General features: G+C 54.1%; 2 protein-coding genes across 3 annotated transcripts in view; both read left to right on the forward strand.

Annotated features, from left to right (window-relative positions):
* SPTBN4 (spectrin beta, non-erythrocytic 4) overlaps positions 1-10,317 on the forward strand; it is a 77,228-nt gene extending 66,911 nt beyond the window's left edge. Inside the window, exons 27-35 of the mRNA XM_055552315.1 lie at positions 2,934-3,072; positions 3,167-3,251; positions 3,603-3,799; positions 4,372-4,997; positions 6,071-6,140; positions 6,755-7,047; positions 8,209-8,382; positions 8,537-8,579; positions 10,154-10,317. Of these exons, the coding sequence (XP_055408290.1) occupies positions 2,934-3,072; positions 3,167-3,251; positions 3,603-3,799; positions 4,372-4,997; positions 6,071-6,140; positions 6,755-7,047; positions 8,209-8,382; positions 8,537-8,579; positions 10,154-10,312 (1,786 nt within the window). The 3' untranslated portion in view covers positions 10,313-10,317. The remainder of the gene's footprint in view (positions 1-2,933; positions 3,073-3,166; positions 3,252-3,602; positions 3,800-4,371; positions 4,998-6,070; positions 6,141-6,754; positions 7,048-8,208; positions 8,383-8,536; positions 8,580-10,153) is intronic.
* Positions 10,318-11,521: 1,204 nt separating this feature from the next.
* On the forward strand, positions 11,522-23,664 carry SHKBP1 (SH3KBP1 binding protein 1). 2 transcript variants are annotated; one of them, XM_055552316.1, is made up of 18 exons: positions 11,522-11,682; positions 11,914-11,967; positions 12,083-12,128; positions 12,229-12,302; positions 12,607-12,665; positions 12,894-12,974; positions 13,939-14,100; positions 14,180-14,270; positions 14,367-14,557; positions 15,400-15,515; positions 16,522-16,609; positions 16,740-16,856; positions 19,241-19,411; positions 20,545-20,700; positions 21,115-21,211; positions 22,270-22,448; positions 23,040-23,154; positions 23,257-23,664. In XM_055552316.1, the coding sequence occupies exons 1-18, from the start codon at positions 11,522-11,524 to the stop codon at positions 23,486-23,488; spliced, it is 2,190 nt and encodes a 729-aa protein (XP_055408291.1). In that variant the 3' UTR covers positions 23,489-23,664. The 2 variants fall into 2 exon arrangements, with proteins under 2 accessions (XP_055408291.1, XP_055408292.1); XM_055552317.1 differs by having other exon boundaries at positions 23,043-23,154.
* The last annotated feature ends 74 nt before the right edge of the window (positions 23,665-23,738 follow it).

Below are 23,738 nucleotides of genomic sequence, written 5' to 3' on the forward strand. Positions count from 1 at the left end.
AGTCTGCATTCATTTACTCAGCAAATATTTATTGATGCCTACCGTATGCCAGAGGGCTTCCCAGGTGGTGCTAGTGGTAAAAGAACCCGCCTGCCAACACTGGAGACGTAAGAGATGTAGGTTTGATCCCTGGGCTAGGAAGATCCCCTGGAGGAGGGCATGGCAACCCACTCCAGTATTCTTGCCTGGAGAATCCCATGGACAGAGGAGCCAGGTGGGCTACAGTCCATAGGGTCACAGAGTCAGACACGACAGAAGCAACTTAGCACACATGCACGCATGCACTGTATGCGTGTAAGGTCAAGCCCCTGACTGGTGCAGCTGACATTCTGAGGGAGGAATCAGGCAACAGATAAGTCAATAAACAAACACTTAATATTATTCCAGATAGTAATAAAAGAAAAATAAAGCAAAGTAAGGGGACCTGAGTGCAGTGATGGTGAGTTGGGTAAAGTTTTGGGGGAAGGGTCTTCCAGGTGAAAGGATCAGGAAGTGCAAAGGCCCTGAGGTAAGTTGTGGTTAGATATGTTTGCAGAAAAGCTAGATGATCATTGTGGCTGGACAGAGTGAGTGAGTGGGAGAGTGGAAAGTGGTAAGAAATGAGGTTAGAAGGACAGTAGCATGGTGAGGGCTTCCCATATGGTGGTAGTGTTAAAGAATCCACTTGCCGGTGCAAGAGATGCAGGAGACAGGGGCTGGATCCCTGGGCCAGGCAGATCCCTGCAGTAGGAGATGGCACCCCATTTCAGTATTCTGGCCTGGAAAATTCCATGGGCAGAGGAGCCTGGCAGGCTGCAGTCCATGGGGCCTCAAAGAGTCCAACATGTCTGAGTGCTGGGCGTGGTGAGGAGTTTCCCTTTTTTGGAGTGAAATGGGAGCCACCGGAGAGTTTAGAGCAGGAGGAGGGGGTGATGTGATATGATGTATATTTGAGAAAGATAAATCCAGGTGCTTGTGGAAAATGAGAGAGTGTGGAGAGCCAGGGTAGAAGCAGACAGGCTGCTCAGGAGGCTCCTGCCATCATCCAGGGCACAAGGTGACGTTGGCTTGACCCAGGGTGGCGGCTGAAGAAATGGGAAGAAGTGATTGATTTTAGGAAAAAATGATTTTAAAAATCTTTTTATTATGAGAAATTTCAACTCTCCACTGAAGTAGCAATAACAGAGAGAACCCACGCGTGTGCAGTGACTACCCGGCCAGTCTTCATCTATGTACTCCCCTCCGCCCCCTCCACCCTAAGCTGAGTTATTTTAAAACAGATACCAGATTTCCTATCATTTCACAGAGTACATTTTTAAACATTTGTTAAAGATTTTTTAAAATTTATTTATGGCTGCACTGGGCCTTCGTTCCTGCAGGCTTTCTCTAGTTGTGGCGAGCGGGAGCTACCCTCTAGCTGCGGTGTGCAGGCTTCTCACTGCAGTGGCATCTCTCGTTGCAGAGCACGGGCTCTAGGCGCATGAGTTAGTAGCTGCAGCTCATGAGCTCTGGAACTCTGGCTCAGTAGTTGTGGCACACAGGCTTATTTGCCCCAAAGCATGTGAGATCTTCCTGGACTGAGGATCGAACCTGTGTCCCCTGCATTGGCAGGCGGATTCTTCACCACTGGACCATCAGGGAAGCGCATTTCACAGAGTATGTTTTAAAGTTATAAATGTCCAGTCTTGGCTGATGGATTAGGTTCCAGAGCTGAGGGAAAAAAGAGGAGTTATAGATGAATGATGGGTGAATTTATTGAGGTGGAGAATTTCGGGGAGGGTATGTTTGGGAGATGGGAGAATCAGGGAGACTGTTCTAGGCATACTAAGTCTTAGGTAGGAATTGTTACAATGTGGATGATCAGAAATAAATTTGAACATATTCAACATTAAATCTTTTTTTTTTTTTTTTTTGGTCACACTGCTTGGCTTCTAGGATTATAGTTCCCTGACCAGGGATTGAACACAGTTCCTCAGCAGTGAGAGTGTGGAATCTTAACCACTGGGCTGCCAGGAAAGTCCCTGGACATATTAAGTCTTATTGGGCTATACTTGTTGACTGATGGAACCTTCAGAAATTTGGAATTTGTTTTGGCCATATAACAGTTTAGAATGGCTCTGTCCAATAATTATACAACACAGGCCACAAATGTGAGCCACGTATATAATTTAAGACTTTCTTGTAACCACATTAGAAAAAGTAAAAAGAAGCAAGTGAAAATTCATTTTAGTAATTCATTTTATTTAACCCATTTGTGTGTGCGTGTGTGCTAAGTTGCTTCAGTCATGTCTGACTCCTTGCGATCCTATGCCAGCCTCCTCTGTCTGTGGGATTCTCCAGGCAAGAATACTGGAATGGGTAGCCATGCCCTCCTCCAGGGGATCTTCCCAACCCAGGGATCGCCCGTGTTTCTTAAGTTTCTTGCATCAACAGGCAGATTCTTTACCACTAGCGCCACCTGGGAAGCCCTTTACCTAACCAAGGATACTCCAAAAATGATTACTTCAGCATGAAGTGAATATTAAAATTGAGATATGTTTCCTTCTTTTTTTATACTAAATCTTCAAAGTATGGTGTCTGCTTGACCCTTGAACACATCTCAAATCAGAGTAGCCACATTTCAAGTGCTTGACTGCCACATGTCTAGTGGTTACCCTCTGGGACAGCACAGACTTAGAATCACAGGTTAGTGGAAGCTTCAGAAGTATAGCTTTAGAGGATTAGAAAAATTGGATCTTGAAATTCTCAGAATCACCAAAGGGGGACATTTTAGCACTCTGGGAGAAGTCAGAATCATTTAATCAATGAAGAAGGTTGGCCCCTCAGAACCTGGTTGTGGGAGGTGGATGGGGGAGCGCCAGCCTGAGGGATCTGGGCTCATCACAAGAAGTGTATGTGGGGTGGGTTGAGGGAGGTGGCCCGTGGCTCAGATCCCTGCCTGCCACCCACTGTAGGGACGTGTCATCGGTGGAGGTGCTCATGAACTACCACCAGGGCCTGAAGACTGAACTGGAGGCACGGATGCCAGAGCTGACAGCCTGCCAGGAGCTGGGGCGCTCTCTGCTGCTCAACAAGAGTGCCATGGCTGACGAGGTGGGAGGGGGGCCGGGGGTTCCCCTTTGTCCTCTGTGCCCATCGGGGTGGGGGGCCAGCCCTGATGCCTCTCCCAACCACCTGCCACTCCCAGATCCAGGCGCAGCTGGACAAGCTGGGAACCAGGAAGGAGGAAGTGTCGGATAAGTGGGACCGCCACTGGGAGTGGCTGCAGCAGAGTGAGTGTGGGCCCAGACACACGGGGCTCAAGGGCACAGGACATCATGCCCCAGCATGTCAGGAAATGCCCAGAGGGTGACAGAGTCATGCTTGCATACCTCACGGATCCCCAGCAGCAAACATGAAGGCCTGGGCAAGTGGACAAGGGGGCTGCCCTGGCACTGACTCCCAGCACCTACGGGAGAAGCTGGTGTCCTCAGAAATAGCCCAGCCCTTCACCTTCCTGCAAAGCCCAAAGTGGCCAGGGCTGGGATGGAGGAAGCCAGAGGGTGTGGAAGGCCAGAGAAAACAGCCCCCAGATAGGACCCCCAGGTGCCCCCAGCACCCTTCCCCTGAATGTCTCTCCTCAGTGCTGGAAGTGCACCAGTTTGCCCAAGAGGCAGTGGTGGCCGATGCCTGGCTGACAGCCCAGGAGCCGCTTTTGCAGAGCCGGGAGCTGGGCAGCAGTGTGGACGAAGTGGAACAGCTTATCCGGCGGCACGAGGCCTTCCGCAAAGCGGCCGCAGCCTGGGAAGAAAGGTTCAGCTCTCTGCGGCGCCTGACCACGGTCAGCACCCCATTTCCTGCCCCAGACCCCACCCCCCACAGCCCCACATCCATCTCTCTATATGAGACAAACACACGGGCCAATACACGGCCTCCACGCTGTGTTGAATGAGGCCCGAGACAGACCATCACTGTGTTTCCAGTCCTGGGGGCGAGGCAAGCTTTGAAGGGAGAGGGGACAGACTGTCACCTATCACCAGTGACAGTCCAGGGCTAGGATGGGGGAAGCACAGGGGAAGGTGAGAGCCCAGAAGCACTTGTCCTGGCCTGGGAGGAGTCTGACCTGATTCTTGAAGAATCAGGAGATCATTGTAATAAAAAGTCTCAAGATCCTGAAGGAAGGAGGCAGTGGGTGGGAGCAGAAAGGCACCTACAGAAAGTGATGATTTAACCCGTTATTAAATGAGCGCTAGGTGTTTGCTGGAGAAAATAGGAGTTAAGCTTCTGGCCAACCCTGCTTTTTCACTGATAAGAACCAATAAACTGGGCGGTGAGGCAGACGACCCAGAGCCACCTTCTCAGCCCCCACCTCCACCCTGCCCCTCCACTGGAGCCTGGCCTCTCTGTCCCCAGATTGAGAAACTCAAGGCAGAACAGAGCAAGCAGCCGCCCACCCCACTCCTGGGGCGCAAGTTCTTTGGAGACCCTACGGAACTGGCGGCCAAGGCCGCGCCCCTGCTGCGGCCAGGGGGCTCTGAGAGGGGCTTGGAGCCGCTGGCCCGCCGGGCCTCAGACACGCTCTCGGCTGAGGTGCGGACCCGGGTGGGGTACGTGAGGCAGGAGCTCAAGCCGGAGCGCCTCCAGCCGCGCATCGACAGGCTGCCCGAGGTCCCGGGGAGGGTGGAGCCTACGGCCCAGCCGGCGGCACCAGAGGACGCCGCTGAGACCCCCGGGGCCCCTGCGGTAGTCGCAGCGGAGCAGGTCCGGCCGCGGCCCGAGCGGCAGGAGTCAGCTGATCGCGCGGAGGAGCTGCCCAGGAGGAGGCGGCCCGAGCGGCAGGAATCGGCCGATCAATCCGAGGAGGCTGCGCGGAGGCGGCGGCCAGAGCGGCAGGAGTCAACGGAGCACGAGGTGGCACACAGCCTTACCCTGGGCCGCTACGAGCAGATGGAGAGGCGGCGGGAGCGGCGGGAGCGGCGGTTGGAGCGGCAGGAGTCCAGCGAACAGGAGATGCCCATCAGAGGAGACCTGGCCAAGGGGTGAGGCCTAGGGAGTGAAGGAAGGGGGACAAGGAGAGCTTCTGGAGTCGCGCAGGCCCAGAGGCAAGGGTTTCCAGGCTCAGAATGGCCTAGCTCCCTAGATACATTTGTGGTACCCGTTGTACAGGATGTAAACTGAAAGAAGCTGAAAGAGGGTAGGAATTGCGCTCAATAACCCACAGTGGCAGTGGCTTCCTTCAGGTGCAGGTTTTCAAGTACCGGGTCCCTGACCCCTGCATCAAATCCCCTGGGTGACCCTGAGCAAGGATTTCATCCTCTCTGCATCTCAGTTTCTCCACTGGGCTAACAGTGGAACCATCACCTCTCTGATTGAAGTTAAGATCCTTCATCACCATCTCCACCTTATAAACTGGGGGCTTTAATCACACATTTTATGGATGGAGCAACTGAGGCTCAGAGAGGGCAAGTCACTCAGTTTGGGTGAAACAGGACTGGAACCCAGACCTTTCAGAATCCAGAATTAATGAGAATGTGTCATGTGGATCACTTCAATCAGCTGTGTCCCCAGAAAGAGGCCTTTGGTCAAAGACGTTTCAGTGACAATGATTTCCAGACCCCTTTTAAATTTTGTATTTCACGAACACTGGCCAAGCGCTCACTCTGCGTGGTATGTGCTAGGGAGAGCAATGACCCAGTCAGCTCCAGCCCTGCTCTCATGTGGCTCACAGTCCAGGGGAAGAAACAGCCTTGTCACCGGAGAGTATGGTGCAGAGTGATCAGGGGCTGGGAGAGGGCAAATCCATGGAGCCTGAAAGCTTAGGGGATGGGTGGAAAAGGCAACGGTGTGTTCAAAGGCTCGAAGGCACCGGTTTGCATTTTGGTCTTTGTGTTGCTTAAGACTCAAGAGGGCAGAGAGGTTCCATCGTCCACTTCGCAGACACAGTGCTGAGCACCTGTGGTGTGTAAGGCAGACAGCCGAGACAGGCAGCTGTGGAAGTGGACGGGGACCTGGTCTCTCAGGCTAAGATGTGGAGGCTCCTCTGGCCACCCAGGCTGGTCTCTGGGAGAAGGCATCCCAGTCCCAGTGAATCTTTCTGCGCCCCTGCCCCTAGGAAGGCCACCCTGGCTGACATTGTGGAGCAACTGCAGGAGAAAGAGGCAGGCCCAGGGCTCCCTGTTGGGGTAAGTTGAACCTCGGCATGGGTAGGGGCATGGGGGCCCCTCTCAGAGCAGGAATTAGGATTCCAGAAACACAGGAGCCTAGCCCTGCCCCCTATCTGAACTGTGCAGAGACTCTTGGGATGGACAGCGGCCCTGAGACACCTACTATAATCTGAAATTTTCTCCCTTAGAAAGATGAGGCCACCGACCTGAGATTCCTACCACCCTACACACACACACACACACACACACACAGATTCCAGACTTCCCACATTTGTCCTAGACCCTTTCCTCTAAGCACAGCAGGGGTCTCAATAGTCCTTACTGACAAGTATACACAAACAGAGAAAGCCCCAGATTCCTCCTCCTACAGATAAATGGGACACCCACCTGCCCGTTTCCCCACCTCCATAGGACCAGATCCCTTACCCCCAAGATCTAGAGGGATTCCAAACATAACATCCGGGGAGCCCTTAAGCATTGGGACTCCAACCCTGAGGTCCTCCCAGACTCGCCTCCAAGACAGATAGCTCTGCAGACAGATGGGACCCCCCCAGGCCCGTGAGTTCCCCCAGACAGATGGCCCCCCACGCCCCACTATGGACAGCACCCCTCTTCCCCCTCCCTTCACACAGCCTTCGCTGCCTCAGCCTCGCGAACTTCCCCCCGGCCGCCTGCCCAACGGGCTTGAGCCGCCCGAGCGGACACCTCGGCCGGACCGGCCGCGGGCTCGGGACCGGCCCAAGCCGAGACGGCGGCCGCGGCCCCGAGAGGGTGGTGAGGGCGGGGGAAGCCGGCGCTCGCGCTCCGCCCCGGCCCAGGGCGGCTCCGCCCCCGCGCCTCCACCACCGCCCACTCATACAGTGCAGCACGAGGGCTTCCTGCTGCGCAAGCGCGAGCTCGACGCTAACCGCAAGTCGTCCAACCGGTGAGCGTGTGGGCGGGGTTTTGGAAGGCGGGTTTCAGATCAGTGTCCAATGAATGAATAGGGGGACCGAGAGGGGGTGGGGCCAAACTCTGGGCGCCCAACCCGTGGTGGGGTAGGCGGGGCCTGAGAAGGGGGCCTTAACTTCAAAGAGTCAAGCAATGAACCAGAGAAGCGGGGCTTAAGGTTAGTGTGTCCAAAGGGTGAGCCGGCGGAGGGTAAGCCGGCGGAGCTTAAATGGACGAGACCTGAAAAAGGCGTTATTGCTACTCAAGTCTCAGATCAACCAACCCAGGAGTAAACTAGAGCTAACAGCAAACTATATGTGGGGTCTAGTCTAGAGGGTTCTCATGATCTGTGAGGCGGAGCCTGGAGAGGTCCTTCAGCCAATGATTAGGGTGGGTGCATTTATTTCAGATTCAGATTGCGAAAGGGTCTGATAAAAGACTGATCCGAAACTGAGGAGTTGGGGGCACCTCATATAGGTTTCCTTCCGGATGGGGGGCCTGACAGTGATGTGTCTACTCTTGGGAGTCAGCTCGGGATTGTCCAACCCGTTTTTGTCCAACTGGGAGTCAGAATCTAGGGAGAGGTGGAGCCCAAAAGGGAAGAGTTGAACAAGCAGAATGAGTTGGGCGGAACAGATTGAGTTTTTGTCTGTGGGGTCTGGAGTTAGCCTTTCCTCCTTGTACTGAGACCAAGGGGCACCTTCGGAGTATTTTGCTTGTGGGAGACTTCCTCTTCGGTTGGGGCTTTAGTTGAATGGAGAGATAAGAACTCCTCTTTTCAGACATAGGCCAGTAGATCAGCCCTTCTGGGGATGAGGGTGAGCAGGGGTGGAGGAGTAACAAGGAACATGCCCAAGCAAAGGCTTGTGGAGGAGACAGCTTAAGTGTTGCCTTCAGGAATTTCAGTGTGGGAGGGGATAAGGAAGAGCAGTTCCAGCAGGGGCCAGTCTGGGCAAAGGCTTGGTTCCCAGAGACTGAGACACTCCTCTCAGCTCCACAACTGCCGTAAGGAAGAGTACTCCCGGCGTGTGGCTCAACTTGGGCAAAGGCCCAGAGGGAGGAAGACTCAGGCATATTCGATCCCCGGAGGGTATCAATGAAGAATACCCAAGCAGAGTGCTTCGACTCTGCCTTGAGCCCCATCTCATCGCCCCAGGTCATGGGTGAGCCTGTACTGCGTGCTCAGCAAGGGGGAGCTGGGTTTCTACAAGGACGCCAAGGGCCCGGCATCTGGGGGCACACACGGCGGGGAGCCGCTGCTCAGCCTGCACAAGGCCACCAGCGAGGTGGCTAGTGACTACAAGAAAAAGAAGCATGTCTTCAAGCTCCAGTGAGCCCCCTCAATGGGTGGGCGGGAGGTTCCCAGACCCAGCTTCCCCCTCCCAACAATACCGTGCTCCCCTGGAGGACAGTCGGTGGATGGGTGGATGGGTGGGCTGGGCCCCTGGTCCTGGAGCCCCCAAGTCTTGTGTCCTTTCCCACAGGACCCAGGATGGCAGTGAGTTTTTGCTCCAGGCTAAAGATGAGGTGAGATCCGTTCCTTTCTCTCCCTATTCCGACCTCAGGAACCACCTGGCTAGCTGGCTGGCTCCTGGCCCTGAGTGATGGGGCTGTGAAGAGGGAAAGTGCAAGGCAGAGTTACCTGGGCTGAATGGGCAAGCTCATGGCAGCGAGAGTTCAGAAGTTCCTAGCCAAACTGTGGGAGATAGAGGATCAGAAGGGCTGCCTGGAGACCCCATGATAAAGTTCAACTTCCTTGTCTTGGCTTCTGAGATGAGACTGAAAAGTTAGGAGGGCATTAGCTTTAAAAGATTAAAAAAAAAAAAAAAAATGAACTGCAAGTGCAAGGAAACAGAGGTACAGAATTGCAAAGGGTTAACTGTGCTAAAGGACAGTTCAAGGAAGAAATTTCTTAGAAAGTTTCCCTGAGGCTGGATCTCTAAGGACACTGTGGATCATTCAGAGGAGGCTGGCATTTATTCTAAGTACACTAGGGAGGGACTTCCCTGGCAGTCAAGTGGTTAGAACTCTGCTTTCACTGCTGAGGGCTGGGGTTCAATCCCTGGTCAGGGAGCTAAGATCCCACAAGCTGCAAAAACAGAACAACAAACAAAAAAACAATTCTAAGGGCATGAGGAAGCTGTGACAGAGTTTTGAGCAAGGGAAGGTTACAGCGCTGCATAAGAAGGATCCCTTTGGCTACCAGTGTGCAGGGTAGATTGGAGAGGGCAAGAATGGAGGAGTGAAGCACAGGAGGTGGCCAAGGCAGGGACCTAGGTGGGAGAGCACAAGTCGGACCAGGACAGGCCTGTGGGGAGGGGTCGAGGAGGTAGGTGAGAGAGAGGAATGTGAGTGGACCTTGGGACTAGGGCTAAGAGGAAAGGTAAGGGGAGGAGGAGCAGGCACAGAGGTGGTTTGAAGAGATGTTGAAAATAGTAACACTTGCTACCCATTCATCTTCCCAAGAGGCTATGAAGTAGGCCTTTATTCTCTTTTACTTATCTTTAAAATGGAAGTAAAAATAGTTTTCCATCATAGGGTTATTATAAGAATTAAATAAGTTGATACAAGTAGAATACTTACTGAGCTGGGAAAATACAGTGTCTGCTGATATTATTGTTTCTTGTTTATAGTGGGAGTCAGATATAATCCAGTTGCATTGGATTAAGTGAGTTGATCTACATTAGTGCTTAGAACACTGTGTGTGTGTTAGTCACTCAGTCGTATCCGACTCTTTTGTGACCCCATGGACTGACTGTCCCCTGCCAGGCTGTTCTGTCCGTGAAATTCTCCAGGCAAGAATATTGGAGTGGATTGCCATTCCCTTCTCCAGGGGATCTTCCCAACCCAAGGGATCGAACCCAGGTCTCCTGCATTGCAGAGGGATTCTTTACTGTCTGAGCCACTAAGGAAGAGCTAGGCACAAAATAAGGACTAAGTAACTATTTACATCATCATCATCCTTGTTGTCATTTTTATTATTACCCCGTTTAATAGATGAGGAAGCTGAGGTTCAGAGTGGGCAGTCAGATTCCAGACTCATCTATTCCTTAGTCTCCTCTCTTCCAAATATAGACTACGTGCCCTATTTCTCCCTCCAGGAGGAGATGAACGGTTGGCTGGAGGCTGTGGCCGCCTCGGTTGGGGAACACGCCGAGATCGCCCGCTGGGGCCAGACACAACCCACCACGTCGTCCACAGACGAGGGCAACCCCAAGCGGGAGGCAGGGGAGCGCAGGGCCAGCGGGCGCCGGAAGTGACTTCCCACCTTCTCGACCCTCCTCCCTGCACCGTGGGCACAAAGACACTTTCTCTTCCGCAGGAGCGGGAGCCCCTAGTCCCACCAACACTGAGGATGCGCCATGACTGGCACTGGAAAGGAGGGCACTTCTCCTGCACCCCAAGAAGTGGTGGGGGGATTGCTGCCCCTATAGCCATATCTCGGCCCCTTCCCGCTCGCCACCCCCACCCCAGGTGCTGGGGCTCTATTATTTTTATGCAATAACTGAGCTTGGGGGCGCGGGGGGCGGGTAAGGGGCCAGCTGAGCCAAGCCCCCTGCCCCACGAAGCTGGGGTGGTAGGGGCGATAATTCCCGTCCCCCCCTCCGCCCTAGGGACGGGCATGGGGGCGCTGGTGAGGTCCCCTGGACCATCCAGGGTGCTAGGGGGTGGGGAGGGGACGCCCCCTCCCCGCCTTTACCTCACTTCCAATGCTGCCTTGATCTCTGTCTGGGAAGGAGGCGTGAAAGGGGCCCCTAGCCTCCGCACTCCGCTGTCTCAGAGCCATGCGGTAATTCCTTAGTTTATTTTTGCAAAACGTCGACCTCCTCCTCCCCCGCCCCGCATCCGCGAAGGCTTTTAATGGGAGGGGCGTCAAAGCTCAAAACTGTCCTCCTCTCTCCTCCCCCCTCCAGTTGTAAATACGACATCGTGAGGGGAGGGGCGAGGGGAAGCCCTCCCCCCTGCATGCTTCTGGCTGGAGCACCTTCCTGGGGAGCGGGGGAATTGGGTTGTGGGCAGCCCCCATGGCCACCTGGAGAAGCCGCTGGGGTCCAGGGGTGAGGAGAGGTGTGGCAGGCGCACACTCTATGTATCTATAATAAATCTTTTGGCTTTGACGGTCTATGCTGGTTTCTTCGCGTTTCATGGGCTGCGCCCAGGAGGATTGGGTGGAGCGACAGGAAGAAACTGTCTTACGGAGGACATTTAGATGTCCCTCTTGGTGTGGACTAGTTTCGAGGTCTAAACTCGTGTTCCCGATTAAGCACCTAGATGCCACTCCTAAACTGGGAATCCCAGAGGGATGAGGAACGGTCTGCTATCCGTGGTAACTAAACTTCCCCAAAGGAGCCGTTCGGTCCGCCCCGTCCAGGACAGGAAAGGCGGGGCCCTTTAAGGAGGCGGAGAAGTGAACCGCGATGGGCGAGCGTTTTGCCCAATCGCCAGCTGCTCTGGGAGTCTGAAGCCCAATGAGCACGCGGTGGGGGCGGGGGCGGGATACACACCCGGAAGCGGGTGCAGGCCGGCCGGCTAGCCCGGGGGCTATGGCGGCCGCGGCCCCTGCAGTCGACGGGGTCCCAGGTCGGGGGCCTCCCGGAGAGGTGATTCATCTGAATGTGGGAGGCAAGAGGTGAGTGTAAGAGTTTCTTGAGTCATTACTCTCGGGGCCGGGGACCCGGCTGGGAGTACCCGCCTCTCCCGCGGGGGGAATTCTGTCCATCAAGGATTGCTCCGCCTCCTACTGGAGGCGCGGGAGCCTGGATGGATGCTGGGGGAGGGAGGGAAACTCACCCGGGGCTGAGACTGGGGGCCGAATTCTTCATCCTCCGTCATCTCGCGTCTGCTCCCCGTCCCCGCACAGATTCAGTACCTCTCGCCAGACTCTCACCTGGATCCCAGACTCCTTCTTCTCCAGGTGATTGGGGAAGCGAGTTTAGCGTGGGGGACTGGAGGGTTGGGTATGGGGAGACCTCATCTCCCCTCACACACACTCCGGCCAGTGACACCTGCTCTGCGTCCCCTCCCTGCAGTCTTCTAAGCGGACGCATCTCGACACTGAAAGATGAGACCGGAGCCGTGAGTAGAGCTGAAACGGGGCGGCTGGTAGGAGGAGGGACAGGAGCCCCACTCAGCCCCGCTCTTTGCCGCATCTATTCTCTGCCTCCCTTCCCCGCAGATCTTCATCGACAGGGACCCCACCGTCTTCGCTCCCATCCTCAACTTCCTGCGCACCAAAGAGTTGGACCCTAGGTGGGCATGGAAGATAATGGGGAGTCCCCCACGTCTTTACCCCTTGAAAAGTTTCTTCTTCCCCTCAGAATGTTCACTTAAGTTCTTTAGAATATCCCTCCCCAGCACACACACACACACACACACACACACACACACACACACACATTTTCACCACCCAGATCATTTCTTCTTTAGAATCTTGATACCATCAACATTTGCTATCTCTTGAGATTCTCTGTGCAGTTTCAAAAACTTGGTCCTCAGAATTCTCTGCCCACTCCCACTCCCCAGACCCTGACACCTAGTCAATTCTACTACCCAGGGGTGTCCACGGTTCCAGTCTCCTCCATGAAGCCCAGTTCTATGGGCTGACTCCTCTGGGTAAGTGGGCCCACCCCCTTAGCATCCTCATAGAAAACCAGCCCTCTAATGATACTCCCTCTTTCTCCTCACTTCTGAAAGAAGGTGGGGTTAGAGCTGAGAGCACTGGATTTGGTGGTCCTGAGTCTCAGGGGAGTGGTGGTATTCTGTGGAGAAGGAGATGGGGGAGGGGGAAAGGTTCTGCCTCAGCCTTCTCCAAGTCCCAGCCTGTGAGTCCTTCTGCCTCAGTTCGTCGTCTACAGCTTCTTGAAGAGTTGGATCGATCTTCTTGTGGAAACGTCCTCTTTACTGGTTACCTGCCTCCACCAGGTGGGAACTATTACGGAATACAGGGTGGGAATGGAGGGTGGGGGATTAAAGACTACATTTCCCATAAGGCTGCAGCCCTTGTTTGCCTCAGCTGTGATCCCTGAGACACTATGGGAGTTGTAGTTCTACATCAGATGCTTTGACTAATGCTTGGAAAGGAAGTAGGAAACTGCATTTCCAATGAGGCAATGGGGCAATCTAGTCCCCTTGAGGCTCCAGCTTGCCTTGGAGCCTGATGGAAGTTGTAGTCCAGTTTTGATTTCCTTGTAGAGAGTCTTAGGGAGAACTGGTGTCCTTTGCATGGAGGGGAGAGTTATTGACTGTAATCCCCAGGGAGCAGCCAGCCCACTGGTCATGGAAAATATGCCCCAGTGGTTATTGGGAACTGTAGTCTACTATGTTTTGCTGATTGGTAGAAGGAACAGCGTTGGGGAGTTCAATTTATGAGTTTATTTCCCTAACTTCAGTCAGTACCTGTCACCTTCATGAAGTTTGCCAAATATGAAGACCTACTGTTCTCTTAACTTAGTTTGATCCTGTATTTTTTTTATTATTATTTTAAATAGAAGCTTTATATCACTGCCTTTTATGCCATAAATAAGTGGATGTGAAATAACCCTTAAACATAACAGTGTAATTAAACTCTGGGTAGATGCTGTTGCCTGCCAAGGGAACAGGCTTCCATTTCTTAAAAGGAAAGATTAACAAATATTGAAGGGGTTCATTATCATCGAAGCCCCAAACTGATTCTTCGTGATGGGCTCAAAGGAACTGATAAGGGAGCAGCTCACTGTGCTTCAGTGTCACTTAATGCCATGTCCCTGCACCACCAAAAATCTTTTCTCTAGGAGACGATGCTACCTGTGTGGGAAAATCAGTATCTGGCACATTTCAAGTGTTTGCTCTGTGACAGTTTTTACAGTTATTACAATGACTGTTGCTCTGCCCCTTCTTTCTGCCATAGTGTTTCCGGTGAAGCGGCGGAACCGGCACAGCCTGGTGGGGCCCCAGCAAGCAGGGGGTCGCCCAGCCCCTGTCCGACGGAGCAACACAATGCCCCCCAACCTGGGCAATGCAGGGCTGCTGGGCCGAATGCTGGATGAGAAATCCCCTCCCTCCCCATCAGGTATATTTCTGTCTCATGGGAGATCGGGGTAGCCAATGGGCCCTGTAACCCTGCCCTGATCCCTGCCTTTCCCCCTAAGGGCTACCCGAGGAGCCGGGGATGGTGCGCCTGGTGTGCGGACACCACAACTGGATCGCCGTGGCCTATACCCAGTTTCTTGTCTGCTATAGGTGCTCAGGGAGGGTGGTGGGAGGAGGCCTTGAGCCCCGTTGATGCGGGTAGGGGATGCACAGGGTGAAGGTTGATGATGTCCCCCAATCCTCCAGGCTGAAGGAAGCCTCCGGCTGGCAGCTGGTATTCTCCAGTCCCCGCCTGGACTGGCCCATTGAGCGCCTGGCACTCACAGCCCGGGTGCTTGGTGGGGCCTTGGGAGAGCATGACAAGATGGTGGCAGTAGCCACAGGCAGCGAGATCCTGCTGTGGGCTCTGCAGCCAGAAGGCGGTGGCTCTGAGATAGGTAAGAGAGGGAGCCTGGGCTTCCCTGGTGGCTCAGCGGTAAAGAATCTGCCTGCGATGCAGGAGACCCGGATTCGATCCTTGGGTCAGGAAGATCCCCCAGAGAAGGGAAGGGCAACCCATTCCAGTATTCTTGCCTGGAGAATTTCATGAACAGAGGAGCCTGGTGGGCTGCAATCCATGGGGTCCCAAAGAGTTGGGCACAACTGAACGACCAACACTTTCACTTTCTTTCTGAGATAGTTATGGCCCCAGGCTTTTTCTAGAACCCTTTCACCCTTTATAATTCTGCTCCAACCTGTGGCTTGTTAAAACAGCCACCCTACACAATTCTCATACCTGTAAGACTTTGTGTTGTTACAATGTGCCAACCCTTTGAAATTCTGTATCCCATTAGCATTCCTTGGTCTGGTAGAAAAATCCACCCACATACAGTTCTCTCCTATGTCAGAATTCACGGCCCTGTTAGATCTCTTTGCTTTGGTTGAATTCTCCATGCCAGTAGAATCCCCAAACCTGTTAGAATCTGTTCCCATTAGAAGAAATCTGACTCCTTAGACTAATCTGTTCCCTGACCAATCTTAATCCTCGTGAGAATACCCTGCCACCCATAGGGTTTTTTGCCTTTGTTGAAAATCTCAGCTGAATTCCACACCCCGTTAGAGTCCCACACCCCAGCAGGAATCCAGCCCATCATAATCCTCTGTAATTCCTGCTGGAATCCTCTAGTCTGTAAAGACTCTATGACTGAATTGAATCCTCTGGCCCTCGGAGTTCTCCCTTCCACCCCACTTCTCCCGCTGTGAGAGGGGGTCCTGGCCGAGCCCTTCTCACCCTCTGCAGGAGTCTTCCACCTGGGGGTGCCTGTGGAAGCCTTGTTCTTCGTTGGGAACCAGCTCATCGCCACAAGCCACACAGGGCGTATCGGCGTGTGGAACGCTGTCACCAAGCACTGGCAGGTCAGGGAGCTGGCCAGCCTGGCTGCCTCTTTCCCAGGTGTCCAGACCAGCCAGACCCAAGGAGGCGTTCCTTTCTGGCCCATCTGACCGGAAAAGAACCAAAGAATCTGGTAGTGGGCCAGATGCAGTATCAGGGTGAGGTGGGGTATGATAAAGGCCTAATGAGGATCTGGGGCTGCTGAGCTGACATGAAGGATGGGTGGCTTTGGAAAGGAAGAGAGGGATCTCCAGGCACTGGGGTGACCAAGCAGGTAAGGGGAGAAGGTGTAGGAGGCTGAAACCAAGACATATGTGCAAACGTCTGTCATTCTCTTTGCACTCACCCCAAGCTCTGTCCATCATGTAAAATATGTGTGTGTGTGTCAACATATATATATACCTACAGCGTTGTTTTCTAAAGTGTAAGTCTGGGTGAGAGAGATGGACAAGCAAAGAAAGGAGAGAGAAAGAAACAGAAATGGAGAGAAATAAATAGAAACAGGAAGTCAGAGGCAAGAGAGAGAGCGAGAAAGGGTGGATGGAGAGAGACCTAGACTAAATGATTGTGGTAGATGAAGGCACCACAGAGAGATAGATGGAGATGAATAAAGAAATGTCAGGGATAATAAATAAAAGAGAAAACAACCAAACAAAAAAAGAAGTGTCAGGGCATTCCCTGGCGGTCCAGTGGTTAGGACTGTGCGCTTTCAGTGCTGTGGTCAAAGTTCAATCCCTGGTTGGGGAACTACAATCCTGCAAGCTGCACGGCCTGACCAAAAAAAAAAAAAAAAAAAAAAAGAAATGTTGGGATGTCAGAAGTACAAAGTCAAGGAGAGACCAAGAAATAGCGCCAGCAAGAGTCATTCAGAGACAGACGTCAAGGGTGCAGACCTGGACCAGGCAAGGATGGGGAGGAGGGAGCCTAGAAACCCTGCCTGGTGGGTGGTGCTGGAGCAGAGAGGCGAAGGCCTGCCGGGAGGGGCGCTGCAGGGAGGGTCACCCTGGCCACAGCCCTCCCCGCCCCCAGGTCCAGGAGGTGCAACCCATCACCAGTTACGATGCTGCAGGCTCCTTCCTGCTCCTGGGCTGCAACAACGGCTCCATCTACTATGTGGGTGAGCAGCAGCCAGCACCCCGGCTATCCGAGAGCCTCCCCTTGGAGGTGGGAGAGGAGGGGAAAGGCTGGGCTACCTTGAGCCGACCCACTTATCCTCCGTGCCCCCCCCCCACCCCCGCCACCGCCAGATGTGCAGAAATTCCCCCTGCGCATGAAGGACAACGACCTTCTGGTCAGCGAGCTCTACCGGGACCCAGCGGAGGACGGGGTCACAGCCCTGAGCGTCTACCTCACCCCCAAGACCAGTAAGCTATGGCTCAGCCTTGCCCCTCTGCCACGAGCAGCCAGCCCCAGCCCCAGCCCCAGCCCCAGCCCACAGCAGTCTCCCCACCACTTGACACTTGCGTAGCATGGGCCAGTGAGATATATTGAGAAGGAGACAGATTCAACCCATTCAGTCATTCCACAGTTAGTGAGCACCACTTACATGTAAGCACTGTGCTAGGTGCTAGCCATGGCAGGCTTCTCCACCAAGGGCAAAGCTGACCTCTTGTAGTTCTTGGTGTTTCTTTCCCATCTCTGTGATTAGGGCATGATGTTTGCACGCTACTAAAACAAAGAGGATGTGTGACTCGAGAATTCCCTAGCCATCCAACTGTTAGGACTCCATGCTCTCACTGTGGAGGGTCTGGGTTCAAGTCCTGGTCAGGGAACTAAAATCCCATTAGCCTCAGGTTGTGGCCAAACTGTACTCCCCCCCTCAAAAAAAAATATCCTAAATAAACACAAACAAAAAGAGGATGTGTGTCTTACACGGGGTGAAGCTGAGTTCTCTCACTTGGAGCAGTCTTTGTTTTGTTTTCTTAATCGCAAATGCAGAGAAATAGATTGATTTTTTATTTGTTTTTATTGAGATACAATCCCATCCCATAAAGTCCACAATTCAGTGATTTTTTAGCAGATTCACAAAGCTGTGCCACCATCACCACTGTCTAACTCCAGAATGTTCTCAGCACCGAAAGAGAAACCCCACGCTCGTCGGCAGTCACACCTGTCCTCCCTGCTGACTGCCCCTGGGCATCTCTAACCCGCTTTCTGTCTCTGTGGATCTGCCTGTTCTAGATGTTTCGTGTAAAGGAAATCATACAGCATGTGGCTTTTTGTGTCTGGCTTTTTTCACTTTGCGTAATGATTCATTTTATTTTATGGTTAGTGCTTTCTGGAGCTTTAGATGTCTTTCCCTACCTGCAGGTTGCAAAGACTTATTTCCTATATTTTCTTCTAGAAGCTTTGCATATTTCGCTTTTACGCATAGGTCCCTGTTCCATTTCAGATTAACTTTGATGTGTGGTGTGAAGTAGAGGTCATAGTAGTACATTTTTTCTAGCAGGAGTAAACTGAATAATACATTTAACTTCACAGCCTATCATCACATAAATCCCCTTTCTTTCTTTCTTTTTAAACTTTATTTACTTATTTTTGGCCATGCCTCACAACTTGTGGGATCTTAATTCCCCGCCAGGGATCAAACCCAGGTCCTTGGCAGTGAGCATGTGGAGCCCCAACCACTGGACTGCCAGGGAATTCCCAAGGGCCCTTTTCTTATTTCATTGACTTACTCCTTTTCTCCTCACCACATGCCACTGTTCTGTCATGCGTGTTTAACATTTATCTTTTCATTTGTATGTACCCTTAAAAAACACGTATTATTAACATGTTTTTGAATTTGCATAAACAGTATTGAGTATATATCTCATTTTATATATTTCACTTTGATCCATCCTGCCTAAGCTTCCCTTGTGGCTCAGCTGGTAAAGAATCCGCCTGCAATGCGGGAGACCTGGGTTCGATCCCTGGATTGGGAAGATCCCCTAGAGAAGGGAAAGACTACCCACTCCAGTATTCTGGCCTGGAGAATTCCATGCACTGTATAGTCCATGGGGTCTCAAAGAGTCGGACACGACTGAGCGATTTTCACTTCACTTATCCTGCCTTAAATTAAATGTCCATCCATGTTGCTACGCATCACCTGAATTCATTGCTTTTAACTCTTGCACAAAATATTAAACCCACCTTTTACCCACATTCTTTAAGATGGCCCATTAAGTCTGTGACATTACAACATACCTTTTCCCCTGTGGAAAGTTGGCAATGGGGGAGGAGTCCCTCAGGCACACAGGGTTGCATTTTCTTGTCTTGCTGTCATTTTTTTCTTTTTCCGTTTTCCCCCACTGTGCAGCTTGTAGGATCTTAGTTCCCTGACCAGGGGTGGAACCCTGGCCACGGTAGTGAGAATGCTGAGTCCTAAACACTGAACTGCCGGGAGTTCTCACTGCTGTCTGTCTGTATGTCCCTTTCCATGTTTCTCTGTTTTTCTCAAATTCCATCTTTCTCTCTGTCAGTCTCTGTCTCTATAACCCTCCCTGTTTCTGCTTTTCTAAGTCTTTCTCTGTTTTTCTCTCTCTCCCCCCACTCCTCTTAGCTCTGTCTCTGTGTCTTCATTTCCGTCTCTGGTTCTCTTTGTCTGCTCCATCCCTCTCTCTTCCATTTCCCATGTCTTGCCGCCTTGTTCTCTCCCCTCCTCTTTACTTTCTGACTCCGTGTCTGTTCCTTGCTGACTCTTTCTCTCTGCCCCAGTTTCTGTCTGTCTGTGACCTTGTACCTTTCTTCCTCCCTGGCTCCTCACCAGGCGACAGTGGAAACTGGATTGAGATCGCCTACGGGACCAGCTCAGGGGGCGTGCGGGTCATTGTGCAGCATCCCGAGACGGTGGGCTCGGGGCCTCAGCTCTTCCAGACCTTCACCGTGCACCGCAGCCCTGTCACCAAGATCATGCTCTCGGAGAAGCACCTCATCTCGGGTGAGTCTCATCCAGCTGCCCCGGGCATCTTTCTCCCTGCAAGAGGGATGGCTCCTCTGGGAGCGTGAGGCCAGGCGATTGAGGGTCTCCACTGGGGAGGGACATGGTGTGGGGAGTGGCCTCCAGAGAATTCCGTGAAGGGGAGCAGTCTGGGGGAGAGTGAATTGCCAGGAGAGGGGAGAATTCATCAATTTCACCATTTCCAGGCACGGGATACTGTGATAACAAGACAGGCCAAGTCCCTACCCTGTGGAGCTGACAGGCAAGAGTACTGGAGTGGGTTGCCATTTCCTTCTCCAGGGGATCTTCCTGACCCAGGGATCAAACCCAGGTCTCCCGCATTGCAGGCAGATGCTTTACCCTCTAAGCCACCAGGGAAGCTCCCTAGTTGGGGCAGCAGATGATAAATCAATACAAATATAAATCACTATCTGATAATGATGGGGGCCATGCATAAAAACAAGGCTGTGTGAGAGACTAGAGAGCACCAGGGTCATGAGAGTATGTGGTTCCTGATGAAGGCACTTTGAACAGAAATGAGCAGTGCAGATCAATGGGGCCAAGCATTCCCGGCAAAGGGAACAGGCACTGCAAAGGCTGTCAGACGGGAGGACCATGGACATACCGAAGGAAGCCCAGAGTCGAGTGGGCGAGGAAGAGGGTGGGGGCTGATGGGGTAGGTCGGGGGACCTTGTAGCCCCGGAGAAGGCTTGGTCCTTAAGCCTGAGTGAGATGGCACCGCAGGAGGGCTCCCAGCAGAGGAGGGCTGTGGCCTGATGCAGGTGCTCACAGGGTCCCTCTGACTGAACATGGGGACAGACTGGGGGGCAGGAAGGCCAGGGCGGAGGCTGTTGCGATGGTCCAGGCAGAAGATGAGGCGGACAGGACCGGGGTGGGGGCGGGTTGGGGTCAGTGGGCAGGGAAAGGCAAGATCAGCCTCTGGAATGACTTGGAGGCAGAGCCAACAGGATTGGTAACTTTAGAATTCTGGGGAAGAGAGGATGAAGAAAGGGAAGAATTCAGAGGGGGCCGGGATCCTGACACCTTGGAAAGGAGGTCATCTCGGGGCTCAGGAAGGTCAGGCAGTGGCCATTCCCCCGCCAGGCCTGACCTGCTGCCCTCTGGCTCCCCAGTTTGTGCCGACAGCAACCACGTGCGGACATGGTCTGTGACTCGCTTCCGCGGCATGATTTCCACCCAGCCTGGCTCCACCCCGCTGGCTTCGTTCAAGATCCTGGCGTTGGAGTCGGCCGACGGGCACGGTGGCTGCAGTGCTGGCAATGACATTGGTGCCTCCTGCCCCTGGGCCCCCACCCCCACAGACCCTGCATGACCTCCACCCGCCTCCACTATCCCTTTCCTCACCCCTGAAGGCCTCTCTTGACCCACCCAAATGATGGAGTTGACCTCCACCGACCACCACCTGACCCCTCCTGACTGCCAATTACTCCCAGCTGCCCCACTTGGATTCTGTTACCCCCACCGATCCCTGCCGATCCAGGACACTCCCCTGGATGTGCCTGAACTCCACTGACTATTGCTGACCCTCGACCCTCTCTGACCTTGCCCAGCTCCAGCATCCTGGGGATGGAGACCTAGTCCTGGGTTGGGAGATTCAACTGTGGGGAAGAGGGCAGAGTCTTAGGGTCTGGAGGTCCCAGAGACCCCAGCTGGCCGTGACAGCCCCCCTCTACCTGGCCCAGGCCCCTACGGTGAGCGAGATGACCAGCAAGTGTTCATTCAGAAGGTGGTGCCAAGTGCCAGCCAGCTGTTCGTGCGTCTTTCATCCACTGGTCAGCGGTGAGGACCATCCCATCAAACAGGGAGGGTGGTCAGAGCAGAAGGCAGGATGCCAGCTGGGTCACAGAGGTCAGAAGGGCATCTCAGCCAACGGGGCACAGCAGGAGCTGAGGCTGGGAAGGAGCGCAAGCCTGGACCTAGGTGTAGGGCCTGAGGGTATCAAAGGTGTGACAGGTGTGAATGAGAGTGAAGCTGGAACAACCCCAGGTACTTGTGTAGTTGTGGCCTGGATGGGGGCCGGGGGCGGTGAGGGCTGGGATGGGGGAAGGATGGGAAACCATGGGAACCCAGAGGCGGTGCTTGCGTCAGCCTGAGAACAGGGGTCTCTTGAAGAGGGGCCTCTGAACAAAGACCTTGAGGATAAATAGGAGCAAAGAGAAGAAAGGAGGGAGGGGATAGGTGTGCCTGGCTGAATGGGCAGCATGTGCCAAGGCTGGAATGGCCAAAGAGGGTAACCAGAGATGTGCTTGCAGTCTCTGGGGGCTGCAGCGCAGAGCTGGAGGTGAGCGTTGAGGCTGTAGCGGGGCGGAGCCTTGCCAATTGTATGGAAAAAACAAGACTGTCCTGCGTGTTCTGGGAGCCAAGGCTGTGCTCAGGGGGATGGATTGGAGGTTGGAAGAGAGGAGGCCAAGAGCCCAAGGAGGAGGCTGGGACAAATGGCTGGCCGGAGAGGGCAGGGCTTGACCAGGGCCAGATGGGGAGGGGGGAAGGGGTCCAGGGAGAGAGGCAGGAGGCTGAGTGGACCCACCGTGGGTAATGCCGGCAAATGAGGGAGCACTATTCTCCTGGATCAGGAGCAGGGAGGGCAACAGGTCTGGGGAGAGTCCCATTTAGGCCCCATGATGTGTGTGTGGGGCTGGGGACGTCCACAAGGGCACTGGACCCGCAGGGCTGGAACCCAAGATCTGGGAGCGACGGAGAAGCTTGGGTGGTCATCGGAGAGGCAGGAAGGGAAGTCATAATGGTGGGGACTGAGGCCCGGGAAGGGTAAAGGACGAGAAGAGGGAGCAGGCCAGGCTCTGGTGTGACCAAGGTACCCCTGCGCCCTCCCCTCTCAGGGTGTGCTCCGTGCGCTCCGTGGACGGCTCACCCACCACCGCCTTCACGGTGCTGGAGTGTGAGGGCTCCCGGAGGCTTGGCTCCCGGCCCCGGCGCTACCTGCTCACCGGCCAGGCCAACGGCAGCCTGGCCATGTGGGACCTGACCACCGCCATGGACGGCCTCGGCCAGGCCCCTGGTACTCCCACCGCACAGACTCACCCTGAATCCCTCTGCACAACCTCCTTCGCCATGACTGTCCTCCCCAAGCCCTGACCTTCTGACCCCTTACCCTCAACCCCTCCTTACCCTTGCTTTTTAAATATAATTTTATTTAGTTAGTTTCGGCTGTGCTGGGTCTTCGTTGCTTCGAGCAGGCTTTCTTTAGTTTCGATGAGCAAATAGCTGTGGTGCTCGGGCTTCTCATCGTAGTGGCTTCTCTTGTTGGAGAGCACAGGGTTTACTGGTTTCAGCTGTTGAGCCTCTTGGGCTCTAGAGCACAGGCTGAATAGTTGTGGTGCAGGGGCTTAGTTGCTCGGTGGCATGTGGGATCTTCCCAGAACAGGGTTCGAACCTGTGTCTCCTGCGTTGGCAGGCGGACTTTTTATTACCGAGCCACCAGGGAAGCCCCCTTTGCCCTTGCTTTCTAACCTGTCTCTCTTAGCTTCTGACCCTTGTTCCTTGACCTCTGCACCTTTTTTCCTATCCCGACCTCAGTCTTTGCACATGACCTTTGTCCCTTGGCCTATGACCCCTGTCTTGCTCCTGACCCTGCTTCCTTGCCCCCCAGCAGGGGGCCTGACAGAGGAAGAGCTGATGGAACAGCTGGAGCAGTGTGACCTAGCCCCGCTGGCTTCCTCCAGGGGCTCTCTCCCCAGCCCTTCACCCCGGACCTCTCTCACCAGGTAGGCATGACCAATGGGGGAGAGGGCAGAACATGGTGGCCTTAGGGGAGGGGGACCCAGCTCCACCCTGACGCCCTTCATTGACCCTCATCACCTCCTCAGTCTCCACTCAGCCTTCAGCAACACCTCCCTGTCCAGCCATCGGGGGAGCCCAAGCCCCCCACAGGCCGAGGCCCGGCGCCGCGGGGGAGGCAGCTTTGTGGAGCGCTGCCAGGAACTGGTGCGGAGCGGACCGGAGCCCCGGCGGCCACCAACACCAGCCCCCCGGCCCTCCTCGGGTCTCGGAGCACCCCTTGTACCCCCCAAGACGAAGCTCAATGAAACTTCCTTCTGAACACAGCTGCCGTGGTGCCTTGGGATATCCAGGTCCTGGGGAACTCAGGTGCCTCCCTCGCTTTCTGTCAGAGCCCTGGGTTGAGGGCCAGGGCCTCCTACTGTTACGAGACCCCCCCACCATCTCCCTTGTCTGGAGCCAAAGTCACCCTTCCTTAATAAAGTTCTCACTGCCAATGCTTTGGGTACATTCTTAGAGAGTTTGGGGACCCCTAGGGAAAGGGTGCGGAGAAGGCAATGGTACCCTACTC

The sequence above is a fragment of the Bubalus kerabau genome, chromosome 17 (assembly GCF_029407905.1).
Source record: "Bubalus kerabau isolate K-KA32 ecotype Philippines breed swamp buffalo chromosome 17, PCC_UOA_SB_1v2, whole genome shotgun sequence".
Classification (NCBI taxonomy): Eukaryota; Metazoa; Chordata; class Mammalia; order Artiodactyla; family Bovidae; genus Bubalus; species Bubalus kerabau.